General features: G+C 35.1%; 1 protein-coding gene and 1 long non-coding RNA gene across 2 annotated transcripts in view; both read right to left on the bottom strand.

Moving 5' to 3' along the window:
* The window catches only part of LOC133278334 (uncharacterized), a 440,517-nt gene that overhangs the window by 292,043 nt on the left and 121,226 nt on the right, over positions 1 to 27,248 (bottom strand). The window lies entirely within an intron of this gene.
* ARAP2 (ArfGAP with RhoGAP domain, ankyrin repeat and PH domain 2) overlaps positions 1 to 27,248 on the bottom strand; it is a 118,594-nt gene that overhangs the window by 52,317 nt on the left and 39,029 nt on the right. The window contains exons 9-17 of the mRNA XM_061470933.1: positions 15,058 to 15,173; positions 13,717 to 13,916; positions 12,903 to 12,988; positions 12,101 to 12,283; positions 11,207 to 11,381; positions 9,508 to 9,642; positions 5,035 to 5,179; positions 2,413 to 2,515; positions 1,583 to 1,781 (exon numbers count right to left, since the gene is read on the bottom strand). Coding sequence (XP_061326917.1) covers positions 1,583 to 1,781; positions 2,413 to 2,515; positions 5,035 to 5,179; positions 9,508 to 9,642; positions 11,207 to 11,381; positions 12,101 to 12,283; positions 12,903 to 12,988; positions 13,717 to 13,916; positions 15,058 to 15,173 — 1,342 coding nt within the window. The remainder of the gene's footprint in view (positions 1 to 1,582; positions 1,782 to 2,412; positions 2,516 to 5,034; positions 5,180 to 9,507; positions 9,643 to 11,206; positions 11,382 to 12,100; positions 12,284 to 12,902; positions 12,989 to 13,716; positions 13,917 to 15,057; positions 15,174 to 27,248) is intronic.

A 27,248-nucleotide genomic window follows, 5' to 3' on the forward strand; every position in this document is an offset into this window, starting at 1 on the left:
CGTTGCCTTATGCTATTCCTGCTTAAAACCAGGACCCTGCAAAACACATACATTACACAGAGGGCAGAAAATACATCTGGATAGTTTCCAGTAACAGTGGTTATAAAGCCATACAGTGCACTATACTAAGAACCAGTAAATTAAATAACCTATTTACTAACTCAAAATTCTGTTGGGGCTTTTTTTGAAGTTTAGGTCTCACATACAGCCCACACCTTATCTCAACTAATTCCCAGAGACAGTAAGTCCTGAATAGTAATGAAGCTCAATAAAAACATTCTGATGCATGTTGTATGTTTCTGAATCACACATACTCCTCGCCTCATTTACATATACTGACTCAAATACTAAGATGTTGACTATGCTTCCACTGATGAGTCGTTACTTGGAAAGTTTCAGTTACGGAATTGAGTCTTACTAGTGGAACAGACTTATTTTGGACAAACCAGAAATCAAGCAAAAGACAGGAGTACGGATACATAATATTTCCAAGAACTAAAACTCTGTTGTACATATACAAAACCCTATGGAAGTGATTTTCAACTGAAACCTAAATATGTGTTTAATTTCTATGCTTGAGATACACACAGATTTTGGATGTTTGTATGATTAGGGTAGGAGCAACTATAAATGCATTATCAAAACTAGTATCAGAAACAGTACTGCTACTACCTGACCTTTTAATTCTGAATCAACATCAAAAGGTATTCACAACTTAAAAGAAAGCTAGAGGCATAAAAATATTCCTGATTAAAAGCCACCTTCATGGTGTTCTATACAGCAAATGTAAGGTGGCAGGAAATAAAACAGTAAAAAGCCCGATGGCATTTCGGCAAGTTTCTGCCAAACAGGCACACAATCTGACAGCATTTACAAAGAGGATCATCAATAAAAAGCTAGGTTATCTTATCTATGTTATTTTAATATAAAATCTCAAAATATTTTTACTTTCCTACATAACACATTGCCATTTTCAACAGAAAAACAAGCGGGGGAGATATGCTTAAAGAGGATTCAGACCATAATTACGAATAATGACATAAAATTGGTCAGGGAAGACCATTCGTATAAACATCCTTATCTTTCCAAGTCATGATATTTTTAGTATCCAAAAAAGAGAAAAGTCTATTATTCTGTGAAATAGTTAAGATAATTGTAATTTTTCCAGTACATTTCAGTATTCTAAAACTAGGCATGCCAATCATCTCAAGAACATTCTGCAGTGAGTATTTCTGCCCTGTCAAAAATAGGAGACAATAATCCCAAGAGGTTATATATTATATTCAGTTCTGTACTCTTGTAAAAAACATACTGCTGCAACTGGAACAAAAATTGTCTTCATTTATTATGAAGCTGTGAAAAATCTCTCTAGTGGGTGCCATTAAGTAGGGAAAAAAATCCAAGACAGAACTGCAGCAACTCCGTATTTAAATAAGAGCTGGAAGAGCATCTGGCTTATGCAAACGAACAGTTAGTGAGCTCCCTAATTTTTATGACTTTAAAATGTAACAGAAATGTCCTTAAAAGTGAATTAATTCTATTCAGTACCTCCTGAATTCTAGACAATAAGCAAAATTCTTACTTAGCTCTTGCAGCCTTCTTAGATATATAGAATCTTCTTCACCATTCTCCATTTCAAGACAAAAATAAAGGCTCGACTTTTCTATAGCAAACCAGCCTTTTCTCCACTGATCCAGGTTATGGCAGTCTTTGTAGTACAGCTGGCCAATGAGGTCACAGTGTCTCTCTAATAAGCATTCAGCCACAGGGGGAACAAAATGCTACCAAAGAAAATGGGGTGAGTCAGATGAAGAAAAAAAAACCCTCTTCCCCTAAAAAAAAAAAACCAAATCAAGATATTGCAAATCTATAAGATTCAAGGATGAAAGTCACAGTAAAAAACCAGACTTTCTGATTTATCATTCATTAACCCATATACAGACTAAATTTAAATTATAAAATCAAGAATAAAACTTTTCCATTCATAGTCTACAATTCAAACACTTTTGCTTTTTAAACTATAATTGATTTAATTAGTAATGTGACTATTAGCATTTGCTACTCTATAAAATATAGTACCACTTCTGTTTCAGCAAATAAAAGAATACAATTGCAAGTATCAACAACTTAGCTGAAATAAACTCACATAGTATGTCTTAATACTAGAGCACCTTTAATATAATCTTAAGGTCAGCACCAAAATGTTGCTTCAATTATTTTTCCATTTTATCACCTTGTTTCAAACATTAAATCACAGATGCTATTCCTTCCTGCTGCACAAGAAACCTTTCACACAGGATAGAGCAGTATTCATCAAGAATGGCTTCTCAGAGGATTTTAAGCTAACAATGACACTTTATTCTTTGTGCAAAGGCTCCTGGCCTAACTGGAAAAGATAATTATCAGTATTACCTTAGCTATTGCCCAAGTCCATTTTCTTTGTGAATATGCAGTTTCAGCTCCAAATAGAAAAACACGTTCTGACATTAAGTAGATTTCAAAGGTAAAGATGTCCCTAAAGCAAGAAAGAGGAAAAAGGCAGCTGTATTTATTCTTTGTAACAGCAGACACACAAGAGTCTCATTTCTCTGTTTTTTCATTACTTCATACCTATGGAATGGAATCCACGTACATTTCTCCTCCAGTCTTACAAGTGCAACCCAGCTAACAACACAGTATTTTATAATAAAACATGATCAAAATGCTTTTCAGGTTAATAGCATGTGTTTAGAGGCTACTGCATTATAGACTTTTCAGTAATTTTGAAGACGATAAAAATGTTTACATATAGTCATTAAAATTCTAAGGGAATCTTTTCCTTTTGCAAGTTCATATGATGTCAGCAAGTATATTTTTGTGATGCACTGAAAAAATTTTGTTTTAGGTTTAATATAAGCAGACCAACTTACTGAACAGGAAATTGTAAACAAACCACAGAATTATATAAATGCTAGTTCACAGGTACTACAGGATGTCACTTTGTTTAATCTCCTGCTCAAAGTAAGACTATCACTAATCATACATCAGAACAGCAATGAAAATCCCTGAAAACCTTGAAGGGTAGAGACCACTGTTTCTCTCAGCCACCTGTTCCTGTTCACCACACTTCTAACAGAGGCTTTTCCTATCATCCAGCCTCAACATCCTAGGTGGAATGCATGATCACTGCTACTGCTTGCATCACCTGCCACCACCAGGAAGAGTTTGGTTCTGTCATGTTTATGACTACCCTTTGAAGTTTCCAATAGCTCATGAGGTTCTTAAAAGTTGATGGGTTTTTTTGGGGGGGAGGGAGTGGGAAGTGGGGTGGGAGGGGGTGGAGGTGGTGTTTCCTGGTTGGTTTTCTGGTTTTTCTTTTTTTAATTTTAAAAAAGTATATCATTATTTAAACAGATGGACCCTGTTTTTCCATTTTTAACTGACAAATAAGGATAGTAAAAGAAGAAAAAGCAAATCATTTGAAATTGGTGTGGAATTTGCAAAGTATCTTGTACTTAGGATCTGTCTTTACTGTATAAATTATGGTTCATGAATTTACAGTATGATTTTGACTTTGACCTCTTACTAGACTTCAAATAGATGGAGTATGCTTTTTCCTTTCAATTTTGGAGGTTGGGATTTGCCTAAATCTGGAGAATTGAACATGATCTAGTTCTTTCATTTTCAGTAACAACTTTGAAAATTATATGTAAATACTTAATTCTGACTAACAGAATAGACATTTTAAGGACTGATTGTTCACTACATGAAATATCAAACTTCAGGAAATTTCTCATAAAACTACCCAATTGCAGGTAAAGCACAGCAAAGGGTTAGCCATTCCCTAAAAGCATTCAGCCAACATGCTTTTAATTTATTATCCCAAAGTGAAACCATTTGCAGATGTAGCAAGCAATAGGCTAGATTCAATAACAGAAGTTGTATTTTTCTTTTTTTCTATATACCACAAAGTTATGCTACTGCAGAATAGTGAAAGCCATCTCCACCGTATTTTATAGGATGTTGAAGCGTCAAAATGTTTTAGGATTTCACCCCTTTGAACACCCTTTATCTCTGTAGTAGGTTAAGTCCTTTCTTAGAATCATAGAACAGTTAGGGTTGGAAAGGACCTTAAGATCATCTAGTTCCAACCCCCCTGCCATGGGCAGGGACACCCCACACTAAACCATATCAAACCATTCTTCCCACTATCTTTTCCAGAAGCTTACCTGAATAGACTGTTTTCTTTTCAGACATTTATGTTTTGTAACTGCAAGTATAATAGCATTGTACTGTAGAAAGTTCTTGTTATTTTACATACACACACATGAGGAAATTTAAAAGGAAGTGTTATGGAATTTGTTAGAAAGATTCAAAATACAGTCTAAACAAAAATTTTGCCCTAAAGAAACCAAGTGTCACTGGGATGCAACTCAGATTTAGGTGAATCTCCATGTGATGTTTTTAATGTACAAATAGTATGTAAGAGAGCCATAAAAGGAAAACAAGACCACAAAAAAGTTATCTTCAAAGAAACACAACGTTCAACAGTTACACTGTTGTCCTCAGCTATATGACGAAGAATGGGTTTAAAATGGATTTCACGCTCATAGATGTGACCAAAGCAGAAAGCATTGTGGAAAACTCTAATCTGTTGCATTTTTATCAGGAAAAAACAAAGCAAGAATTTTGGCTTTAGGCAGAGGTCAACCCCATAAAGAAAAATGAGTATTAATTGTTCAATTTATCATCATGTAACCTTTTAAGCACTAAGAATACACATTACAGTTTTAATAAGAAACAGATGTATCTAATTTATGCTGCCCTTTTAAATTACCCTAATATTTTCATTATATCACTATACCAAAAAAAAAAAAAAAATCTCCAAATACCATTTAGCAGTTATTTTTGAAGTCAACATAAAACAATTCAGCTTTTTTTTTTTTTTTTAAACTGCATGTTCAAAATTCAGAAACAAATGAACAGCTCTGAAAACCCAGCTTACATCATTGAAACACCTGAGGTTTTTATTGAAATACTAATTTGGGAACCTACCCTCTATTTAAAAAGAAGTCTGACTTGTGCACTACAAGACAGATAACTTCACTGATGTCAATCATACCATTGGGAGTGATAGCTTTATCATTTTCATAGTAGCTCAGAAATCCACTTTCCAAAGTGCACCATCTTTTGTTGCAATCTATAATTAAAGAAATAATAGAAATATTAGAAAAGCCAGTTGGCATAATAATAAAATTACCTCTTCCTATAGAAGTTGCCTCCCAGGATGCATAGCTTTGTTGTAACAGTAATACATTTATGATGAAATATCAGTCTTACTGAATTCCAGTGGGCCAGGAATTCAATTTCTGTGTTGATCTACTTATAGCTATAGAAACTCTAGCACATGGTAATTTAAGAAAAGAATGTTTCAAACGTAACACACTTAAAAACTTTTACTTTATTAGTATAAATATTCAACTGCTTCATAAGTTAACTTTCCTGCTGTTCAGGGCTTTTATTTCAGTTACTGTGGAACTTGATGGAGTAAGAGCTAGTACACAAAACCACGCTACCTGTTTAGCAGAAGAGAGTTAAGGAAGCAAAATCATTATCATACATGCCAGAAGCTGTATCCATTGAACACTACTAGAAAACACCAGGAAAACACTACAAGTTATTTAACACAACTAACTAAAAAGAAAAAAAATAAAAATAAAAATAAATTGCTATCGCAATAGTAGGGATGAAAACCTAAAGAACAGAAATATTAATAGAATACCACTTTCTAGGTGCATCAGTAGCTGAGCTCAATTCTGCCCTACTGCAGGTCCAAGTGTCAGACAGTAATGAAATTGTACCAAATTTATTCCTGGATACTGGGGGAGATAAATAGATACATCATAGGCAGGCGGTAGCTATAGCCGTTTCAGGGTGGCATGTTCACATTAGAATGAATTGGGAGATCTTTCTTGCTGCTATTCACATATATACATGGCAAGGGTAAATTCATTTATAAGATTGTAGTTTACAGAATGCTAACATTTGTAGGGTGCTTTCAACATGTAACAATTTACAGTTGCTGAGCACAGTTAAATTACCCCGTAAAGAATTCTATCTTCAAATAACTCTGAATTAGATACACTAGACTAGCTAATAATTGCCATCTATACTTCGGAAAAAAAAAAGTTGGAGGAAAGCAATTTGCAGAGCAACTTAAAAGTATTATCTGGCATATTTAATTAAGATCAAATGTCTTTTCTCTCTTACGGATGTAAAATACAGCATGTGACATAGCATATTAATGATTCTCCGCTACTCAAAATAATAATGTACTCGTTCTAGCTTACATCTAGTTCTTAGAATATAATTTGACATGCATCTAGCCCCACCACCCATAAAGAAGCAGGTTCTAAGGGAAAATACTCTGTTTATTTCTAAGTCTTAAAATCCTATACAGGTGTAAATGTTCTGGGTAAAGTATTTGTGACAACTGGTAGAACAGCTCTGGAAAAAAACAAACCAACCAACCAATCCCACAAAATTCAATCAAAAAACAAACCTGCAATTTTAGTTAGCCAGTACTTAGTTGGTATGTTATCTGGTATTTCATCCATGCTACTTGCTACCTAGTTCTGTCTAAATACATGTTTTAAATACTGAAATAAACTTAGGAAAAAGTGGGGGTTTGACCCTCAACTTTCCCAACCCCCAAAGCCTATTCTAAAAAATAGCGCACTGCTTCAACAGTCATTAAAAAGTTAAAACTCTCAAGAATGATTTTGGAACATCAAAGATGTTAACACAGCTCCATAGAACCTTTTACACTAAAAATGGAAGAAAAAAAAAAAAAAAAAAAAATCAAACCTGAGCCTCTAAACCTCTAACCTTCGCTTTTTGATCCACTACATCATAATAGCACCAATGTTTAAGTTCTCTTCCTGCTGATCATCAACAGCTACTAATTAACAACAATTTTCATCAAAAGTTATGCACCCCTGCTAAAGCCACTGATGCTGCTATAAGGTGAAGTACATACAAACTTGGCTTACTCTCTCCTGCACTGGAATGCACATAATGAAAACCTGGACTGTACTTCCAAGTGTTCTACCTGGTTCTCATAAAACTTGGGTTCAATTCACAGCACCAAACGATTTCTTGAGCGTCTTTTTACCATAAAGTCTCAGCCCACAAAGGGATAAGAGTTTTCTGTGACAACAAACAAAGCATTTAAATTTTCAGCCCTTGGCACTAAAGGCAAGACTGACAACTGCCTCAGAGATTCATAACACTGAGGAAGAACTTAACTCCAGTTTAATGTTTAGAGACCATAACAGGATTCTGGCCGGTAGCACTTTCCAGAAAGAGCATTAAAAAAAAATAATAAAAGAAATCAGTAGATCAAAAGCCCAATGTACACTGGGGCAGGGTCCAAAATTTAGACAAGTGCTGCAATCCCCAGTGAGAAAATGATGCTCTCTCTCTAGCCTAGTGAGAACTCAGTTCTCAGCAACTCAGAACTGCTTTAACAGGAGAGCTTTTTTCTTTTGTCTAGAACTAAAGCTAGGTCACTTTCTTTGGTAATGTGACTTTCTTATTTGAAACTTTATAGGCAGAAGAGGGAACTGAAACTGTATCTCCCACACACTGGTAGAAAATAATTTTTTTTGGTGAAAGACAGTAAGAAGGGGACAAAAAAAAAATTATCACATATTCCCAACAATCTGTGGTATGCATATTTCTTATTGCTTCATGCTAATGAGATTTTATAAAGGTAGAAACAGTTCTTGGTGAAGGCGAAAAATATCAGTAGAGAAAGGGAAAAAAGATTACATGTTTTATGTTTTAAATAGCAAAAATCTCTCTTGTCACAATACTTCTTACAAATGGCTGAGATACATTAGTGCCTTCAGGCAAGAGCAGTTTCTACTTCAAAATTACTAGGGGGTTTTTGTTGTTGTTGAAGGGTGCTGTTATTACATCTTCCTCCCTTGTCCTGTTTGTCATTTGTCTTCTTGAACTATAAATGGTCATGGAAACCTATCTTCCTATGTATCTGTAAACACTCATCCCAGTCAGTCCTGACAAACATCAGTCCCGACAAACACATGGGTAATCCAAGATTAACTCAAAACCCCAGCAAACAAAACCCCCTCAAAATCCCCCCAAAACAGACTACAAACTTTCAAAGCAGCTTTGTTTCTGTACACTAAAAGCTTAGATAGAAGACAGAATTCCGTGGTTTGTTGTTTGAGGGCTCACTCCCATTGCTTCTCCCCAGCTATACTCTACTACAGAAGAAAACATTTTATTACCATTTATAGCTAAATCTTCAATCTATACAGGTATTTACCACCCAATGCTGCATTTCTGTCATTGTGTTAGAGTCCAGTAGTATTGCCTTGCATCTGCACTCCACTTCTCTCAGTAGGAATTTTTTTTTCTACGTGAATATAGATACCCACAACACAGAAGACAAGGTCTGGACTTACAGCAAGAAGACGTGAGGTTTGCAGTTACTCCTTTCATCCCTGAATAAGCTCAGTGCAGTTTCTGAACAACCCCCCAAAAAGTCCTGTCCAGCAGCAGTCCTCTGCCAAAACACGTCTTTGATAACAACTGCAAAGTTTCTGGGAAACGTCTGTGATGAGGCATTAATTCAATTGATCACCCAATACTTTCAAGAATTTGCACCCACACATACATTCTTCAAAAGTATATTTAAATAGGAGTTATCTGCTTTAGACTGCTTTAATCTCCACTAGGGATCATAAAGGCACACACCAAGAGAATATGGATAGAATCGTACAAAAATATGTATATACTGACACAGGATGCCATGTCAATATTTTAGGAGCACTAAAACTTGACCATAAATCTACCTAGATTTTAAAAATCAATATCATTTGTTTGCTTAGATGGAAGAAAAAAATAGGAACACAACTGGGGAGAAAAAGGATTAAGTAAAGCTAAGAAAATTATCTGGTAACATCTCCCTGAAAATAAACAAATAAATCTACTGTGATATGCACGCATTTTCACCCCACAAAGTTCAATTTGTTGTAAAGTTGTCGGAAGTGTTCATTTCTACTTGGAATACTTTTAAAATTTGTGAGCTTGAGAAATATCCTAGGTCTTATCCATTTGGACTTTTACTAAATTCAGTGATACCTTTAAAAGATTACTGGAATATTATCATTTTGGATTGGAAGCTATCTTTTGGCAGTCAGTAGCATCCATCTAAATATAATTAAAGGGAGAAGTATTTCTAACTGATTTTTGATTTACTAATAACTGTTGTTAAATGAATAATCTTTCAGTAGTTGTGTTTTCTTCTGTCAACTACTGAAGAGATTAAGACAATCAGTATTTTCTTTATTTGAAAGAGATCTACTGAATCAAAAAAGGATGTTTCATATCAAACATTTTATCTTTTTAAAAGTAATGCAAGAAGTTAAAAAGAACCATATTCATCCAAAACATACATATTTATGTATTATTTAAACACATAAATTAAAAGTGAAATACCTTCTTTTAATTTCTTCTCTGTAAGAAGTTTAGCAGTATTAGAAGAAACTTTGTATAAGAATTCACAAAGAAAGGTGGAATGTGAAGAATCTTCAGAGAAGCCACTCTCAAAACAAGTATCGTAGTTTGGGAAATCTATTAAAAGACAAAGGAGTAACATACAGAACTTCAGTTATCAGTTATAACCATTTCCACACAGGTCTTTAACTGCGTATCTGTAGATATGTAGCTGATTGTAACATCTTTACGACAAGACATTTTACTGATTTATTTTCTTAACTAGAGTAAAATTCTTACATATTCACCAAAAAAACATCAGTTTACATACGTTACAACATTGACATTGTCTACCACTGCTTGCCAATGCAATCTAATATGGCTTTCTTGTGTACTAAGCTTTTATTCTCATCCCTTATATAACACACTTCAACAGAAGGCAACTGTTTCTCTGTTTCTCTTCAGGGCTTACCTAGAATTTAACCACCAACTCTCACAGCAGACAATGATTAGAAGAATCACCATCAACCTGCAATGACCTCCCTTTCTCTGAAGAGAAGAACACTAAACACCAACACATGATGATGCTGGCTTGGCTGGAAGGCTAACAGTAGTAAAAAAAAAAAAAAAAAAACCAAAAAAAACCAAGCCAAATTCTCTCTATAGCTTTAAGATCACTTGAGAGCACAGCTAGCAAAAAAAAAAAATAGAGCAGCATGTTTGCACAGTGACCGAGTTCAACATCCTACAATCCAGTGCCTGGCACCTGTGTCAGAGAAAAACCCAGGCAGAACCTGTTTGGACCATGTTTGCTCTAGGAAGCTCTAAAGCATTTCCCACTAAAAACCTTTGTTGTTCAGCATATGCAGTATTACTTTGCTGAATGGCACAACAGAATGGAAAGTTGGTCCAGCAGTATGTCCATAAGGCTGGCTGCAGTATTGCATTAGCTTATTTTTTCCTGTGTAAAGCTGCATGTGAGCTTGCATACCCAGACTGCTTCAGCAGCCCTTTTTAAAATGGCTACTGTACAGCCCTTTTAAAAGGTAAGCTCAGGCATATCGATACTCTAAAATTTATTTATTTATTAAGAATAGCTTTCCATTTTCAACAGCCTCATAACAGTCGCACAGTGCAATAAAACTGTTGGCTTTCAAGGCCACAGTTTATGATGTGCTTCAAGCTGTAACAGAAGTTGGGAGCCAAAAAACCAGACAGTTTGCTGGGATAGATTTTATTACAGGTTCAAGAGGTGAGTTTTATTTTGGGATGAAATTTGTGAAAAAAAAAGGTAAATCTGTGTGCAGAAAGGGTAGGTATCAAATTAAATATTTTTTAAGAAAAAGCAAAGTCTCAGATAAGCACTTTAGGCCCATGTTAACTGTACGTACCCATTTTTTCTGGTAAAAGCCTGATAATATTCAGCAGAACAGATGATGTTTTTCTTCTGTGTTATAAAGAAAGGTATGAGGTCTATGAGTTATCATGGGCTTTATTTATTTTTTTTTAAGTCCTAAACTTGATGTCTGAGCAAAATAAAAGTAACTTATATACAAATACATACACTGCTGAGTACAGTTAACACCATCACAACTCTCCCGCTATACCCCTGTTGTTCAACTTGATGCCCATTTTTCTTCTGAATTCCTTCCTTTCCTTTTGCTCAAAATAAAATCAAAAGATCAAAGAGAATGTACCCTACCTGAGAACTTATTATGGTATAGGAATTCCATCTGCAGTCTTTGTCCAGCTTTCTTGGCTAGTAAGTATGGAGTGCTGCAAACAGGGTCTCCAGTGGCACACATAGCATCAGCCCCACTGAACAGCAACATCAGGGTTTCTAGCACATCTTGTTTAACTACAGCAGCACACAGGGCCTTATTGCGGAGAGGGAAAATAAGAAGCCTGTTTAAATTAGAAGGCTACTGGGAACAAATACATGTCACTTAGATGCAAATCCTTTCACCTCCAGTGTAGTTCCCCTGCATTTTCAAAGACCATAAACACTGAGAAGTGGCAGGAATCATCAAGTATGATCTGAATCTAGAAAAAAAAAAGTAGAAAGAAAAAAAAAAAAACACAAAAAATACAAAAAAAACCAACACCCCCCCCAAAAGAACCCACAAAATAAATAAAAAAAATTAACCCCCCCAAAAAAACCAAACCAAAACAAAAAACAGAAACACCACAAAAAAAAAAAAAAAACACAAAAACAAAGACCTGTTAAAAAAAAACTCAAAACATCATTGGCCCAAACCTTGCAAATGTTTTTGCCACAAATTTCAACAGGTGTTAGAAGTCAGTCAAACAGACCTCAAAAAGGACACAAAAATTAGTAATTACAATTGGCACTTTCCACTTTGTAAAGAAATCTTGTTACATGTGCAAAAGGAAACACTAGGAACACACATTTTTTTCATCATTAATTTCAGCTTGTTTAATTTCCAGTTAGCTACAAGCTACTATATACAAACCTTGTTCAGCTCTGTGAGATTTTCTCACCTGTTTCAGAAGATGACCAAATTACACAAAGATACAGTACAATATACAGTACAATACAAAAGTTATAGTATGGGCTTACACATTCTAGTATTACCTTATTCAACTGTTCCTTGGTTTTGTAGGGAAAGGGTGCTTTCCTAAATTTTCCCTCTTTGTACTTTTGTGTAATGAATGCTATCCTTTTTTCTGCAGGGGCATCCATATGCAGCTCTTCATCTGGAGGAAGATTTCCTGCCCAAAAACTGTTTGCCCTCTTATTTCCAATAATGATAAAAAGCTGGATAATATGCAAGGGAAAAATAAGCAAATAGCATGAACATGAAGCTAGCTTCTAAACAGTTTTCAGTGGCTTAAAGTTGAGAAAGAAGCCTCTCTCAGTTACTGTCTATGGTCATCTATAAATGAATATTAAAGTCTTTAGTTACCATTTACCACCACAGCAAGTAAGCTTTACAAGGTGAACCAGTTATAATATTTCAATATATATTAGAGAATTCCAATAAAAGGTCAGAAAAGAGTACCACAAGAAAACACTGATGACTCTATCAATACCACCTTTTAACACCCCAAGCAACTACACTGGGAGCAGGAAGTTTCCTTTCCTTTCCCCTTTCCAATAGTGCCCATCATGACTGCTCTCCAAAAGCATTTTACTTTTTTCCCCATCCAAAAAACTATACTCTTGAAGAAATACTAAGAGAAATTGTACAGTTGGTTATCAAAACGAATATTTTAAATGACACAAAGGTATGTTATTCTTGAAACCATCAAGTTTACCATAACAGCAGCATGATATTTAGCACTATTATGTTCAGGGGTTTTGTGAATAAAGCAATAAATAACTCCTATTCATGCAGTAGTTTTCAAGAGGGAACAGAGAGAGCGTCACAATGTACCTCAATAAGTTCACTGCTCCAAATACTGGCATCCATTTTTAGGCTCCGGACCTTTGAATCTCTTGGTCCTAAAGATCTGTGCTGTCCTGAAAATCCAAGAGTATTTTTACTTATCTAAAGCAGTGAAACTGGGTTTCTCTTCTGCTAAGATAACAAAAATAATTAATGAAGACAGATTTATTTTAACCGCTATTTGAATATAAACAGAAACACCATAAAGCCCCTAATCTATTTTTTTTTTTAAGAACGGGAATTGCCTTTGATAGTAATGAATAAACAAAGTAAGTTCTCTGATATATAACACTTTTATGAGGGCTTGTTTCAAAAGAAAATGTGGTGGTGTAAACTATTTCCCTGAATCTACTGCTTCACCATGTATCTGAATACAAAACATGATAAAATTAGATTTTCAGTAGTACCTGGAAAAGCTATCCCTACTGGCAGTAATATATGCCCATATCTAACAGAATTAATATCCCAGATTTAAACACAGAAAATTGTTATCCTTTGGTATCCAGCCTTGCAAAGGCCAGCCATTTCCCACAAAATGCTAGTGTATCTTAATTTCCGCTAACAGATTATTCATCTGAGGGAAACCAACCACCACACAGACCTGTCACTTATGCACTCAAGTGCTTTAGAACAAGGATGACCTTGGTACAAGACAAAAAAGAAATAAAATAATGTTTTCTTTTTGTCAAATCTTTCACCACGATGGCACTGTAAAAATGAAAAAAGGCAAATCAAGGACATACAGAGACATGCAAATACGACATTATGTAGAACACACATAGTCTGTTATTAATTACCCTACCTGCACACTTCTTACAAATGACAACACAGAGATTGATGGATGCCCAGTCAGGACTGGGAGCTTTACAGTCAGCACAGCTCCTGTTGGACTCATTGAACCAAATCTTCTCAGCTACTTCATAATCAGACAGAGTTTCTGCTATTGATTGCTGCAGTGCTTCAATCCAGTCCTGTTTCTCTCTTTCCGACTCTGCTGTAAAGCTGAAACAATTGACTTTTCTGTGTTATTGATCTTTATTTTAAAGCCCAATTAAACATACTCTGTAGTCTCTTATTTATTACCTTTACACCCAAAATCCAAGTCAAAAAATCTTCTTCTACACAGATATAAATGCTAAGATGAAATGTATTATTTTGTATTTTCAGTCAATGAAAACTCCTCTGGTTTTGCGCTCAGTTTTCAACAATACCACTACTAGCACAAGCTACACGGATTTTTGTAACATTCAAGCAACATTCCTTAGTTACTTTGAATCTTTTTATGTTGCCATGTACCAAACTTAAAGCCTGAACGAATGACCTAAAGAAGCAAAGACTTAGTGAGCAGTTAAGACTAGACTAACAGCCAAATTTTTTTTTATTTAAAATTACCTTTTTGAAAAATAGTAATAATAAGCAAAAAACATGGTGTGTGAACTTAGAAAAAGTCAAAGAACTAGCTATCTACCAACTAACAACAAATGCAAACCACTGATCAAGACTAATTTACCCAATCCTCTAGTTGACTGAGAATAAAAACATTTAAAAACAAAAATTATTTTAAATTGCTAAGATTTAGCAAGCTTGGAAAAGAAAGTGATTTCTTCTTCTCCTGCATTACTATGATTTCCTTTAATAAACAGTACAGCACATAACAAAGGGCTTGTATCAGCATATACTTCTATTTTTTTAAAAATCATGACAAGTCACAGCATCAAAGTGAAAATTTCTACCAATTTTAATGGAGGATTTCTACAAGGAATGACATACTAGTCATTCTCTTTTTGAATAAAATGCTTAATACTGAATGGATTCAGCATTATTTTAATACTGCAGCTTATTATTCTTTAAGAGGGAGTCAAGTTGTTAAAGTGACTTTTTCTTCTGCTCTTGCACAGAATGAACAAAGAAGGCTACATAAAAATACGAATCTGTGGGCATAGGATGCCTAGTCAGAGATAAGGAGAGGAAGCAGATAGCTAAACAAAGGAAAGAAAGTCCTGATTTTTAAAAAAATGCTGAGCATTCTTAATAAAAGCATTACCATTCCATCTAAACTAGGTAAGTCACTGCAGTATGAAGCAAGTACTTTTAGTGCATGAATTATTTGCATATTTTCTAATGTAAATATTAAGGTTCTCACCTAAAGCTTTTATAAGGAGTAATTATTTCAAAAGATTGCTTTGCAGTTCGATCCACTTGTTTTACATTTGCCACATTCATAGGGATTAAAGTGATACCAAATCCTGTCTTAAAATCCTATGGAAAAGACAATGAAAGTTCAGGTGTTTATCATTCAAGGAAAACATGTATAGAACAATTAAATTATCATGGTTCAAAAATGCAAGGTCAGTAATTCACATTTGGGCCACAACATGCGAGACCATTCTAATTCATTAATGGATAAATAAACCTATACCAAATTTCGTCCAGCTGTGCTTCTAATTGTTAGAATTACCTTACTTGAGTTAGGAGAAAAAAAAAATGCACACTGTAATTATCAACAACAACAATAAAAAAAACAAACAAAATAAAAAAAGAGGTTAAATAACAGATTGCATTAAAATATGAATCAAAGCTATGGCAGTATCTAGCTTGTATCATGCTTTAGTAACTAAATAATGTTTATACATCTAAATCCTTCTCACTGACAGCAGTTTTGCCTGCTTTTAATCAAACTTTTAACAAAATATATATTATGTATAAGATTGTTTCTTAAACCATCGGTTGCTCCTGCTGCTGCTATATTACATAAACTGAACATTTCAAAAACATGTTTGACAAGGAGTCCTATACAGCAGCTAAAATAGACAAAGGGTTATCTGTGACTCAATTATTAGAAATACTATGCATTTTTTGCCTTAAACCAAGAGAAATTTAATTTTTTCCCCACTTGGAAAGTGTAATTAAAAGTCAATCTTACACTAACACAGTTGGGGAAGGAAATGCTCAGTAAGCTCTTGTGTGGTGCTCTGAAATACATGCATTTTCGAAAGACTGACAGGTGCATGGGTTACTTCCGATCTATTCAGAACACCATCAGTCTCTCCTTAAACTGATTCAGCTGCTCATCTAATGTAGTCACTTCCATAAGCTTTATTTCTGGAAATATCACCATACTTTTTGCCAATTATAACTGCATCAGAAACAAAAACAAACTACATCACCCAAGCAAAAAGCCAAACGTTTCTTACTATCTGCAAGATCACTGAGTTCACTCTCGCATAACAAGTAGTTGGGTATGGAGGGAAACAGCTTCAGTCACAAGCCTGTGCAGAAGGGATTGTTTCTCTAGTACACAGGCCTTTAAAGCCACATTACTGACAAGTTTCTCAGGCGATTTTCAAGCTTTGTGAGCACTGGAGCTCTCCTGGAGAAGATCCTTCAGAAAACTCTTTTAATTTCATCCCCCTATTTCAGGTATAAGCAAATACAAATATCATTTTAGCTATGATTGCTAAGGCTAACTCTGATTAAAACACACATATGGGTCTATGTGCAAATCAAAGTACTAATTATATCACAAGACACTGAGAAAATTATGCCCCAAAAGGCACTACAGTGTCCATTTTGATTTTTTAAATGCTGTAACTTCCACTAACCAAACAGAGCATGGGGTAAGTCAGCTTACCCCAATGTTTCCTTGGCAGACTTCTTTATTTTTTTAAAGATTTTTCCATTACCTTTGACAGCAACTATGTGGAACCCAGGTGTGGATTTCAGCATAAAACTTCGTAATAAGTACTAACCTTTCCACAAGTACCCTGGCTTAGTCGCTGTTCATGTAATATATTCTTTTCATATTTCTACCTTCCTTCTACCTGCATATCATGTAACATAGACATTTTTATTCTCCCCTCTCATTTTCAGCCCCCACTCCATTTTCCTATAAATCAATGGTTTTCATACTGACACACCTGCCCTAGAAGACAGTGGGGAGTTCTGTGAAGCCTACACAGCCGAAAATTCATCCTCAAAGATCAGTTCTATGGGAAATGAGTGGGCATAATAATCGCGTTTTGAGTATGAACTTGCCAGCACATTCTGCAGCAGTGAAGCATTCTTAAAGTCAGATATTACCAGTCAGAATAGAAGCATAACATTTAGAGCAAAAAAAAAAAATTAAGGATAGAAAAAACATTACATTTTCATCCCTACTGAAGAGTCTTAAATGAGCAAAGTAATAATAAAAATAGAAAAATAAAGTAAAAAAAAAACAAAGAACAACCTTTAATTTTCTACAACTAAATGGTTTCCACTTGTGAGATGTAAACTGGATGAAGGTTTCATTTGTTGGTTTATTTCAAATAATTTGCCTTAATAAGTCCTGATTTTAAAGGACAGGTCATGACACTATACTTGTACCTGAACAAGTCCATTCTTTACTAAAGAGCAGCTGAATGACTGCCAGAAGCTGTGGTTAACAGTAGTTCAATATAGTCTTAGGTCCAGATCAGAGTTTACTGAAGGCAAATGATAAGTAATGAAGACTGAAATAACCATATTGAGCCACATCAAAAGTTCACCTAGTACAGTAGCTTCCCTTTATGAACTTGCTATTGGCAACTGTCATAAAAAGAGTATAAGTAAGAAAAAGTACATTCTCATCTTCCCAGATAAGCTTCCAGCAATCTAAGGACTCCAAGCTCAGAAAGTTCCTGAGCAAACAGTTACAAGAAAAGCCATCACACTTACTAGCCACTGACAGCCACATCTTCAAGGAACTTAAATTCATGCTTTGCGGGCTCCACACCATCCTACTTCATCAATTTCCCAAATACTGATTATGGAAGAAGTAGTTCCTTTTGTGTACGCATGTTGGGATTTTGTTTTTATTTTTTTTTTTGCCTGGTACTGGGAATTTTATCCCATCAAGTTAGAGAAAAGAAACGGTAACTAAACTTTATTCATCTATCGACTCCACAGTTTTCCTTCTTGAAAAAACTTTATCGTATATTCCCTTTCAGTCTCTTTTATGCCTTTAAACAGCTAGCTGCACCCACTTTCCTTGGAGCAGAAAGGGAAGATCACCAAGGGCTGCTCACAATTTACATCTGCTGAAGACATACACTAACCTTCATTGTACTGAACTTAACGATGCAGAATTAAGAAAGCACTCTAGAAACGACAGGCATCAATTTTAAAGTCCTTATAGTTACCTGGAGCACCAGCCCTCCAAAATTTGCCAACTACCCTGTGTATGCACATTTGCATTGAAGAGAGGATGACTCATACGTTTTCAATTAAGCGTGTAAGAACATACAGTATTGAATTTCAGCATGAGGAATGTTAAGAAGGTTAAAAAATTAGAACTGAGGAATATACTTTTCAGAGCTGAAGATGGTGGCAAACTAACTGATTTCATTAGTAAATTAGAGTGAAGTTATTTTCATAATGGTCCAAACAAACTCTTTACAGTAACTGTACAACACTTGGCATAAACCAGGCTTTGTGAGTGACAGGTACACCAGAATCTGATTTTCAAGGTTCAGAACGATATGCTTTCAGGAGTATAGTCTTGTTCTCTCCTTCAGAAACAGAAGTGGGAATTGGCACAGGGAAGAAAGAAATGCTCCACTTATAAAGATAAATTCATTCACTTTGAGTGCACAAGAGGACAATAGGGACATTCAAGCACTATACAACATGCACTGACAGCAAGGCCAAGCAGCATCTTTTCAGAATAAGAATTGTCTTGCTTCTACAGACTGAAAGCTCATTGTTTCAGATAGATTAAACTGTTTTAGACTTTCTGACAAAGAAAGAAAAGGTTAAAATTAAAAATATACAGAGAAAGCTGAGTTTCTGTTTGGTTTTGATAGCAATATGTCTTAAATGTCTATATACTATCTTCAAAAGTTTGAAGAAAGGCTGAAAAATGGGTTGACAAGAAGGGCTTTAAAAAAAACCAACAAAACAAACCAAAACAAAACCCCAAATTGTTTACAGATATAATAATAGATTAAAAGTATTCACTGAACAGCACAGTTATCTGAAGGCTAAAATTATTAATAGGGGAAAGCAGAGAACTATGAGATGAGTACTGAGTACTGGCTTTTGGGTAAGTTGTTCCTTCCTGAAGGAGGAATGATTATGGTTTGTTGAGTCCTGCTGTCATTATCACCCCTGTCCAAAAAAGACCTAACCTGTGAAAACCTGTTGTATGTATACAAACAAAAATGCAACTTTTTCTTTTAAATATACCTTTAACATGTAACTATGAAGTGTCTGTCAGTGTACAAAACTGCTTCCTCTGTTATGTATTACTTTTTCATAAGGCAAAAGCTACCCTGAGACAGCCTTTACTAACCCTTCTTCAATCCTGTTCAGGATGAAATTCACAGACCTTCAAAATTAGTCTCACACGTTTTCTAAGCTACCACCACTGTTTTACGGACACAGAAATTAACACCTAGGATAAAAAAAACTTAAGTATATGCATGAATAAAATCATACAGCTACATCTAAACAAGTCTAAGTCTTAGAGTTGCTGAACACATAACTTCCGGTATGAGATCTTAAAAAAGGCTTAGGCATCTTTCTCTAGAATTCTTAAACAAATCTGTAATCACAGGCTGAATCTTGTAGCTTTCAGTTAATGAACAGATCTTCTCTACAAAGCTATTCTCCCTGGAAATTTCCTTCTTTTTTTTATTCTTTAGCTTCCACTCAATTTTGCATTAACAACACTCGGGCTGCCACTGTCATTGGTTTAGTCAAAACAAAATTCAACTGAACACAGGGGTTCTAGAGGTGCTGCTTGTGTTCCTCAACTTTTGCTGGTTTAGCAGCTATAATCATGTCTTTGGATGTGTTGTCTTTTATGACTCAAACATTACTTCCACAATATATAAACAAACAACAACAAAAAAAAAAATCCAACTGCAATCATAAGTTTCCCCTTACTCCTCACACAAAAATTCTTGGAAATAAATCCCAAGTTTTATTTTAATGGCTAACTAACTATTATTTTCACATTAGAAACAGCAGTCCATATTTCTATCTCAGTTTTTCTGCTGGAGGAACAAAGGTATAACAACAACAGATGTGAAAAAGAAAACTGCTCCCATGATTTCAAGGGAATATATTTCTACATATGCAAACGTGTGCATACATACATGTAAATATATGTGTGTAGCATATTTTGAGGTACAGAACTCTTAAGTACAGAAATAGTACTGGTGTATGCTGAGAGCACAGCACTTCTGGAAACTGCACATCAGTTTCCTTCCAGTGAATTCATGGTTCCTTTGCTTTTATTTTAGTCTTCACCTGTCAGATCTTGAGATCATGCAATATTTAAGGGTGCATGTGCACACACACACAGAGACACATATATATAATGATCCAAAACTGGTAAGAGGAACAGGTAATACAAGATGACTGTACTGTGTGTGAACATACACACACACACATATCTATATGCATTTATATATGCACATGCTTTTTTAACATTCATCTTTCTTATCATCCTACCACTAACTTACAAAAGACACAGCCATATTTCTGACACTACTGTTGTCCTACTGTCCCTACACAGAAGGTTCTTGACCTTTAATCAATACATCTCTGATCAGACTTCCAAATTACAACCTTACATATTTCCTTGAATTTACCTTTGCTATTTACAATTGCTCTTTAGTTTTACCTTGGGGAAGCCACCATGAACTTTGTGACAATTAGTCTAAGACTTACTTCTGAAAGATCTGAGAATTCCCTTAAAATTTAAAGTAATTTAGACTTTTTCTTCATTCTAGCCTCATGGTATTTGAGTCCCTTCAAACAACCAAGTTATTCCACAGAGATTAAAAGCTAGTAAGTAGAATCCTTCAGATAAAGCAATCATAGTTCCTTTTCCTCTCCTCTCCTCCTTAATTAGAGATATGTATTTCAGCCTTTTCAGCTATTAAGGCAGGCCAATTTCTGCAACAGAAAGGTGGAAAAACATTGTTTCCATGTTAATGAAAAATTAAGACATTTATATATTAAGAGTTTTAGGAACAGTGACCAGTAAAGAAGAAATTGATTTGATGATATTAACTTCTCCACGAGTTTATATTGATTTCTTCTCCTTTTAAACTACACTTAGGCTTAGCCTCCCCAGTTATCTTCCATCAGGCTTTTCAAATCTGTAGAGACTTATGTCCCTCATCACAGCTTAAAATCTTTTAATACAGATTTTAGGTGACCATTAACTACCATGGATTGGAATAAAAAAAAATGCTCCAAGTAAAGACACATGTACTCTCTCTTACAGTCCTCCTAATGAGGTCTCAAAATGAAATCGCAGTGAAGCATATACTATATAATTACACACATACATACAAAATGATGTTAAAAGAACATGGAGTCTGCCAACTCAAGCCCTGATGAGCAAGGAAATGTCAGAATTCAAGCTGTCTGTACATTTTAACTCTGCAGCTTCGTGCTCATCTGTTGTGATATGTTTAGGTAGTTACATTATCAATTTTAGGGTCTTTACTTAGTCAAGCTAAATTCCTGCATGTCCTAATAGAAATACTTGAAAATTATTTGAGTTATTATCACAAAATATTTTGTAGTAATAACCTGACATTCACAATTTTGGAGATTAAAAAGAAGGAAGAGAGCAAGAGGCAAGAAGGGACACTTGCATTAGCTCTAGTAAGTGCCAGGCAGTAGGCTAGACTGCAGTAGAATTAGATATGTTATTGGAGTACATAGTACTTCACATCATTATATTATAAAGAAATCTAGTACATGTACTTTGAGATGGCTCTATGATGAAAACCAACATAGAAGAAGTGGGGAAAACCAAGCTATTTGTTTCAAAACCACATTCTTGACCAATACTCTATCATAGCAAAAACTTTAAGTGTTACTTTTCCTATAAATTACAAAACACTCTATAGAGATAGCAGAGAATAATTCAAAATCATCACTTGAGCAGCTCTGTATTCTGCAGTATGAATACAATTTTAAACCACTTGATTATGCACCATCAGGCCCATGCCTTGCTTGCTGCATGTATGCTCGCGGACACAGGATGATGAAAGCCCCCTTCCTGTACAGGCTGCAAAATATATATATTTAAAAAAAAAAATTAAAAGGAGGATCACATAATTAGAGTGACTGAATACTATCCCGGCGAGTTAGGTCTTATCTTTGCCTTTGCCAATTTTTACTCTGTAAATCAAAAGCCTTCGCATTCAGCCATTTCACTGTACATTTTTCATTTCCAAGTACCTGACTTTATGCTCTGGGGCTTGCTCTAGGGTTTGATTTGCAGAACTGCTGAGCAACCGGAAGTTCAGCCCAGCCCTATGAAAGCAGTATTTTGAGCAAGTGTAGCCTGACAGAAAACTACTCCCTTCCAACCCTCCATAAAAGACAGTGAAAACAGAGAATGCAAAATATATGGATATTTGAAACATATTTTTTTCTTTTCCCCCCTCGAAATTGTGTGGTCATATGGAGGAAACAATCATGTTCCCTTTACCTATCAGGAACTGATGAAATATAAATTAATCATTTTCCTCAAATAACCGAACACAGCAATTACTAATCATTTCCTCACAGAACAGCTCTTTACTGGTGAAGGATTCTTTCTGTAAGGCACTTTTCAACACTGTTCAATAAAAAAGGCACAGGTTACTCCATGAATAAAAATTAAAATTATTAGAGTTACTAAGTAAACAATGCTCTGACTGAATTAACAATCCTGAGGAAGAAAATAGTATAATATAGCATCTACTGCACAATATTAAATAGTACAAATTTAATTGAGTGTCCAATTTTTCCATGTTTAGAGTAGCTACACAAATCTGTATTTGTGGTTATGTCATTTCACACAGATCTTCTTTGACTTTTCAGATTTTTAACTGAGTTTTTCCCAAATATGAAGTTTACATAATCACAGAAGCATCTGTCTCCCTATATAACACCAAGTAAGTTTTTACTCTAGATAGATGCTTGGCTTCAATCAAATTCAACATACTAGCAGCCACCGAATACCTCAGGTCTTAAGATTTAAGGAACCCAAGTCACAGCAGAGGACATGTAATCTCAGCTTCCCCACTCCCCCCCTCTAGTCCCAGCAGGAAAGTCTTTAATGTATGGTCACAGTCAATTAAGACAAGATCATACAATCTGGAAAGTGATGTTGAAAGACACCAGTTACAAACAAATGCATGCATACATAAATTAAAAGCTTCAATTTCTTAGTCCTCAAAACCAAAGAAGATGACAACAGAGAGGAAAGAAAAAGTTATAATTCCAAATATTCACAAGTTTCTCACTTGTGCAGAAACATGCTGAAACGGAAGATGGGGAAAAAAAAAAAATGCATGCTGCAACCACACCTTGCTATTGCAAATAAGATATCTGTATGTATGCCATTTAGTGATGGTCCAATAACTTTTTCGTTATTTCTGAAACAACTGATGTGATCAGTTGCACGGATATAAGGAACTGAACTTTACATAAAGTTGTGCATTAGAACACAAAGCACTTTAAAGATATTACTGGAAAATGGATTTCATGACTTAAAGGTACCATAGTCTTTGCATTGCTGCTTTAGGAAAATATTGAAAGGACTGAGTCAACTATTCTATAATTCAGAGTTCAGCCGAGGTACAGAAAGTGTGATTCAGGCCATATTCCATTCTGCATGCACGTGCTTTCTTTTTCTTGTCACACAGCACATTAGAAAAGCAACACTCTCACATCTGAGGCACATGAGACAGAACCAAGCATTCAAAACCAAGCTGGTAACACTGCATACAAAACCTGCCTTGCTATCTTTCCCAAATGCCCTGACAGATAACAGGCAAGAGAGACAAAACTGCTTTGTTGCCAACCTCACCCTTACACGTGAAAAGACAGAGACAAAGCTCCAATTTGAACATCTATGGTAACTCCCCTCCAGCAGGGCTGGTCTGCAGTATGGGACTCCTTCAGGAATCAGCATTTTATTAGCTAGAGAGAATGAAGCAAACTGCAGCCTGCCTGGGGTGTGATCTTTACTTCTGCTGCTTCACAAAACATCAGATGACATAAAGGCAGTGCAGCTAAACAAACACATAAATAACCTTCTAAGCCTGTTATGAGCAAGTACAGCCTATACTCAAAGCTTTCACCTTTCTTGTTCCAATAGCTGTTTATATCATTAACTCATACTAAAGAGACAATTGCCTTCCTTAGGATACAGCACTGGTAACACAAGGAAATTCATTAAATTTCAGAGTTAATTTCTTGCTACTCCCTTCACACCTTTTTCAGCCTGCCAGTTAACATATGAAAAACCTATTTTCACCTGGAAATTCCTCAATTTTCCTCACTTTTATTGTTTGACACCTTCCGCCTGCCTATGGGTGAGGGGCTTTATTTGGTATAGTTTTGGGTTTGTTGGTTTGTTTTGGTTTTGCCTTACTGAGATTTTTTTGCTTTGTTTTGGTTTAGGGGTGGGTTTTTTTTTTGATTGGTTGGTTTGTTTCGGGGGTGGGCAATGTTATTTTGTTTTTCCTCCCTGTTTAGCTGAAACAGTTGTTCCTAGAGTGACCATTGCAAACCAACAGTTTTAAACACTTCCCTTGTAAGGAGCACCCAGAGCACCTTTTGTTAATACAAAGACATTTTTAAACATAGCTATTACTATTAAAGTTTTAAAGTAGCCATCTGGACTCTTCCTTGGAAGTTACTTCACAACCGGAAAGCTGCTTGGAGCATTCTGTGGAGATCAGAAGACCTGTGTATTCTAAAAGTACCACGTACAGGTATGGTTTTCTGAATTCATTTCTGTCTAATTTTCTTGCTGAAGCTTAACGCACACACTGAAGATCTCATTAGGTATTCAGTCCAGGCAAACTGCAGCAAAGTGTTTGAACTCCTAGAGGAAGGACAGACTGTGAACGGTTTTGTGATACTTTAGAATCTAGAATACTGGTCATGCAAAATTGATGAACCTCTTCATAAACATTTTTGTACAGTTGTCACTGGACTAGAGAGAAAATTGATATCATACATCCACTGGTAAAGATCCCCCAGTGAACTGAGAAAATCTCCAAATAATGTAATTCCCTCTTTCCCCCAGACCCACCTCTGGAGATAAACAGATATGACATCAACCAGTAAAAAGCATCGCTGACCAAACACAATGCTTTTACTTATTCACTGCAGACAGTAAGGTGCTAAGACAATTAGTCCTCACTGTACATATAAAAACTTCCTATTTACTACCTTCTACTTTAGTAAAATTGAATTTACTTCTATGATATCATATTTCACAAGTATAAAAAAATCATAATTTGTCCTTCAATAGGTATTAGCAAAATAATATTTCCTGATGGAAAAAGTTTTCCAAAGTTTTTTTTACTCAATCTAATCTGTAAGTAATCTGCAAAATTCAAAATATTTACAAAGGACAACTAATTTTTAAAGGAGAAAGAAAAAGAAAATATTTCAACATTTTTTGGGATGCCATCCAAACAGGATTAACTATGATGAATATTTTCACATCTTAAAAAAAATAAAAGTACCTATGGCTTTCCAAATACTCCAAGCATACCCCGTTTTATCATAACTGGATCACTATGGGATTTCCCTGCTGATATTAATAAAACTGACAGTTTAGAGTTCTGATCCTATCAAACTGAACGGCCCTTCTGCAATTATTCAAATTCCAACAAAACACACAAACGCACAGGGAAAAAAAAACAAACCCTTATGAGGAGTATTCTAATGAAATATGGATTGCACTAATAGTGCTTTTTCTAGCTAGGGAGATTTTAGACACCTGCTGCTCACAGAAGCATGAAGAGAAAAGTTTCACTCTAACAAGTGACATCATGATCTTCAATTTAAGAAGAAAAAATAAGTTAAGGAAACTACAGACCCACACAAAACGTTTTGGCCAGACAGTATACTCTCATCTCTTTGAGAAATATTCCCCCTAACTTAAAGGAGACATTAAATGCAATCAAATTTCAGATTTACTTACAACTGTTGAAATATCTCAACCAAAATAGAAAAAAAAGAAAAAATTCTTCATATGAAAGACATAAATACATATTTAGTAGAAGAATTTTATCTTGAGTGTGTGCATGCATGCCTAGTAACTTCAAAGAATGTGTCCTAGACTCCATGGAGTTACAGACATTTTTAGCAGCCAGTGTAAAGCAGCAACTTCCCATTAATGCCAAGAATCAGAAACCTAAAGAGACCAAATTATGATTTGTGAATTATTCCCACTTCTCTAACATTTATTCTAAAACAGTAAGGGGACAGCAGCACCAACCGTTCTACCATATATTCTTCTGTGCCTGGACCAAGAGAGGGCTGGTGCCACAACACTAGCAACTCTGCACAGTAGCTTTTGATAAGCAGGAATCTTTCCAAACCCAGTCAGTCATTTCAGCATTTTCTCTCCTGGGAAGACATCTTTCTTACATTTAGTTCAACTAAAAATAAGACTGGGGTGAGGGTTTGGGTGGTGGTGGGGTTCGGTTTTTGGTTGGTTTTGTTTTCAAAGAAAACCTTTCTTCTGCTAGCTTTGTATTTACACATACTAACTTGTCTTTACGAGATAAACAATGATGAAAATGGCTGATGAATGCACAGTTTTCCGATTCTTTGTAAAGCAAAAGCACTATTGGGGACACATACAGCTACTGCCCAGCAGCTATTCACTTTCGTATTTGCTGTGAAGGTAATGATTTCACATAAAGAAAATGTCATTAGTATAAAAGTAAATACGTAAAAGAGAGTTTCACAAATCAATGCAGTTTAAAAATAAGCAATCTACTTTTCACTGCTTAAATACTGAAAAGGATAGATTATTAAATGCTTATAGACTTTACTGAACTATTAAATCCATCGTAACTTTTATTATGAGCTCATATAAAAGGTATTACCATCGATTTTTAATAATTCTTTCAGTTTTGATTTTACAATGATTAAAGCTAAGAAGGGCAACCATCACAGCCACACAATTTAATCAAAATCACAATGCAAAAGAATAACCCCATACAGAGAAGATATTCACATATTTTTATGATAGTGAAAAATAAAACAAGGGTCAAGCTCTAAACGATCTGCAGTACACACATATTTCAGGACTGGGTATAAAATTAATACTATCTCACTGAAGTGCCTCTGTCTTAATTAGCATAACAATCTAAATTTTTCATGAATATTAGTCTTCCAACACTGAAAATTACCAACTAGGAGCACCTTATGTAAACCCAAGTAAGTTCAAGCTTCCAGTGAAGTTACTTTCTACAAATTAGAAGCACAGAAACAGCCAACAGAAAATGACAAAATATTTGTACAAAAACAGAGCAACCATGCTCTAAAGAA

The sequence above is a fragment of the Pezoporus flaviventris genome, unplaced genomic scaffold, assembly GCF_033815535.1.
Source record: "Pezoporus flaviventris isolate CSIRO_AGI_PZ_B2104156 unplaced genomic scaffold, CSIRO_AGI_Pfla_v1 ptg000002l, whole genome shotgun sequence".
NCBI classification, from domain to species: domain Eukaryota; kingdom Metazoa; phylum Chordata; class Aves; order Psittaciformes; family Psittacidae; genus Pezoporus; species Pezoporus flaviventris.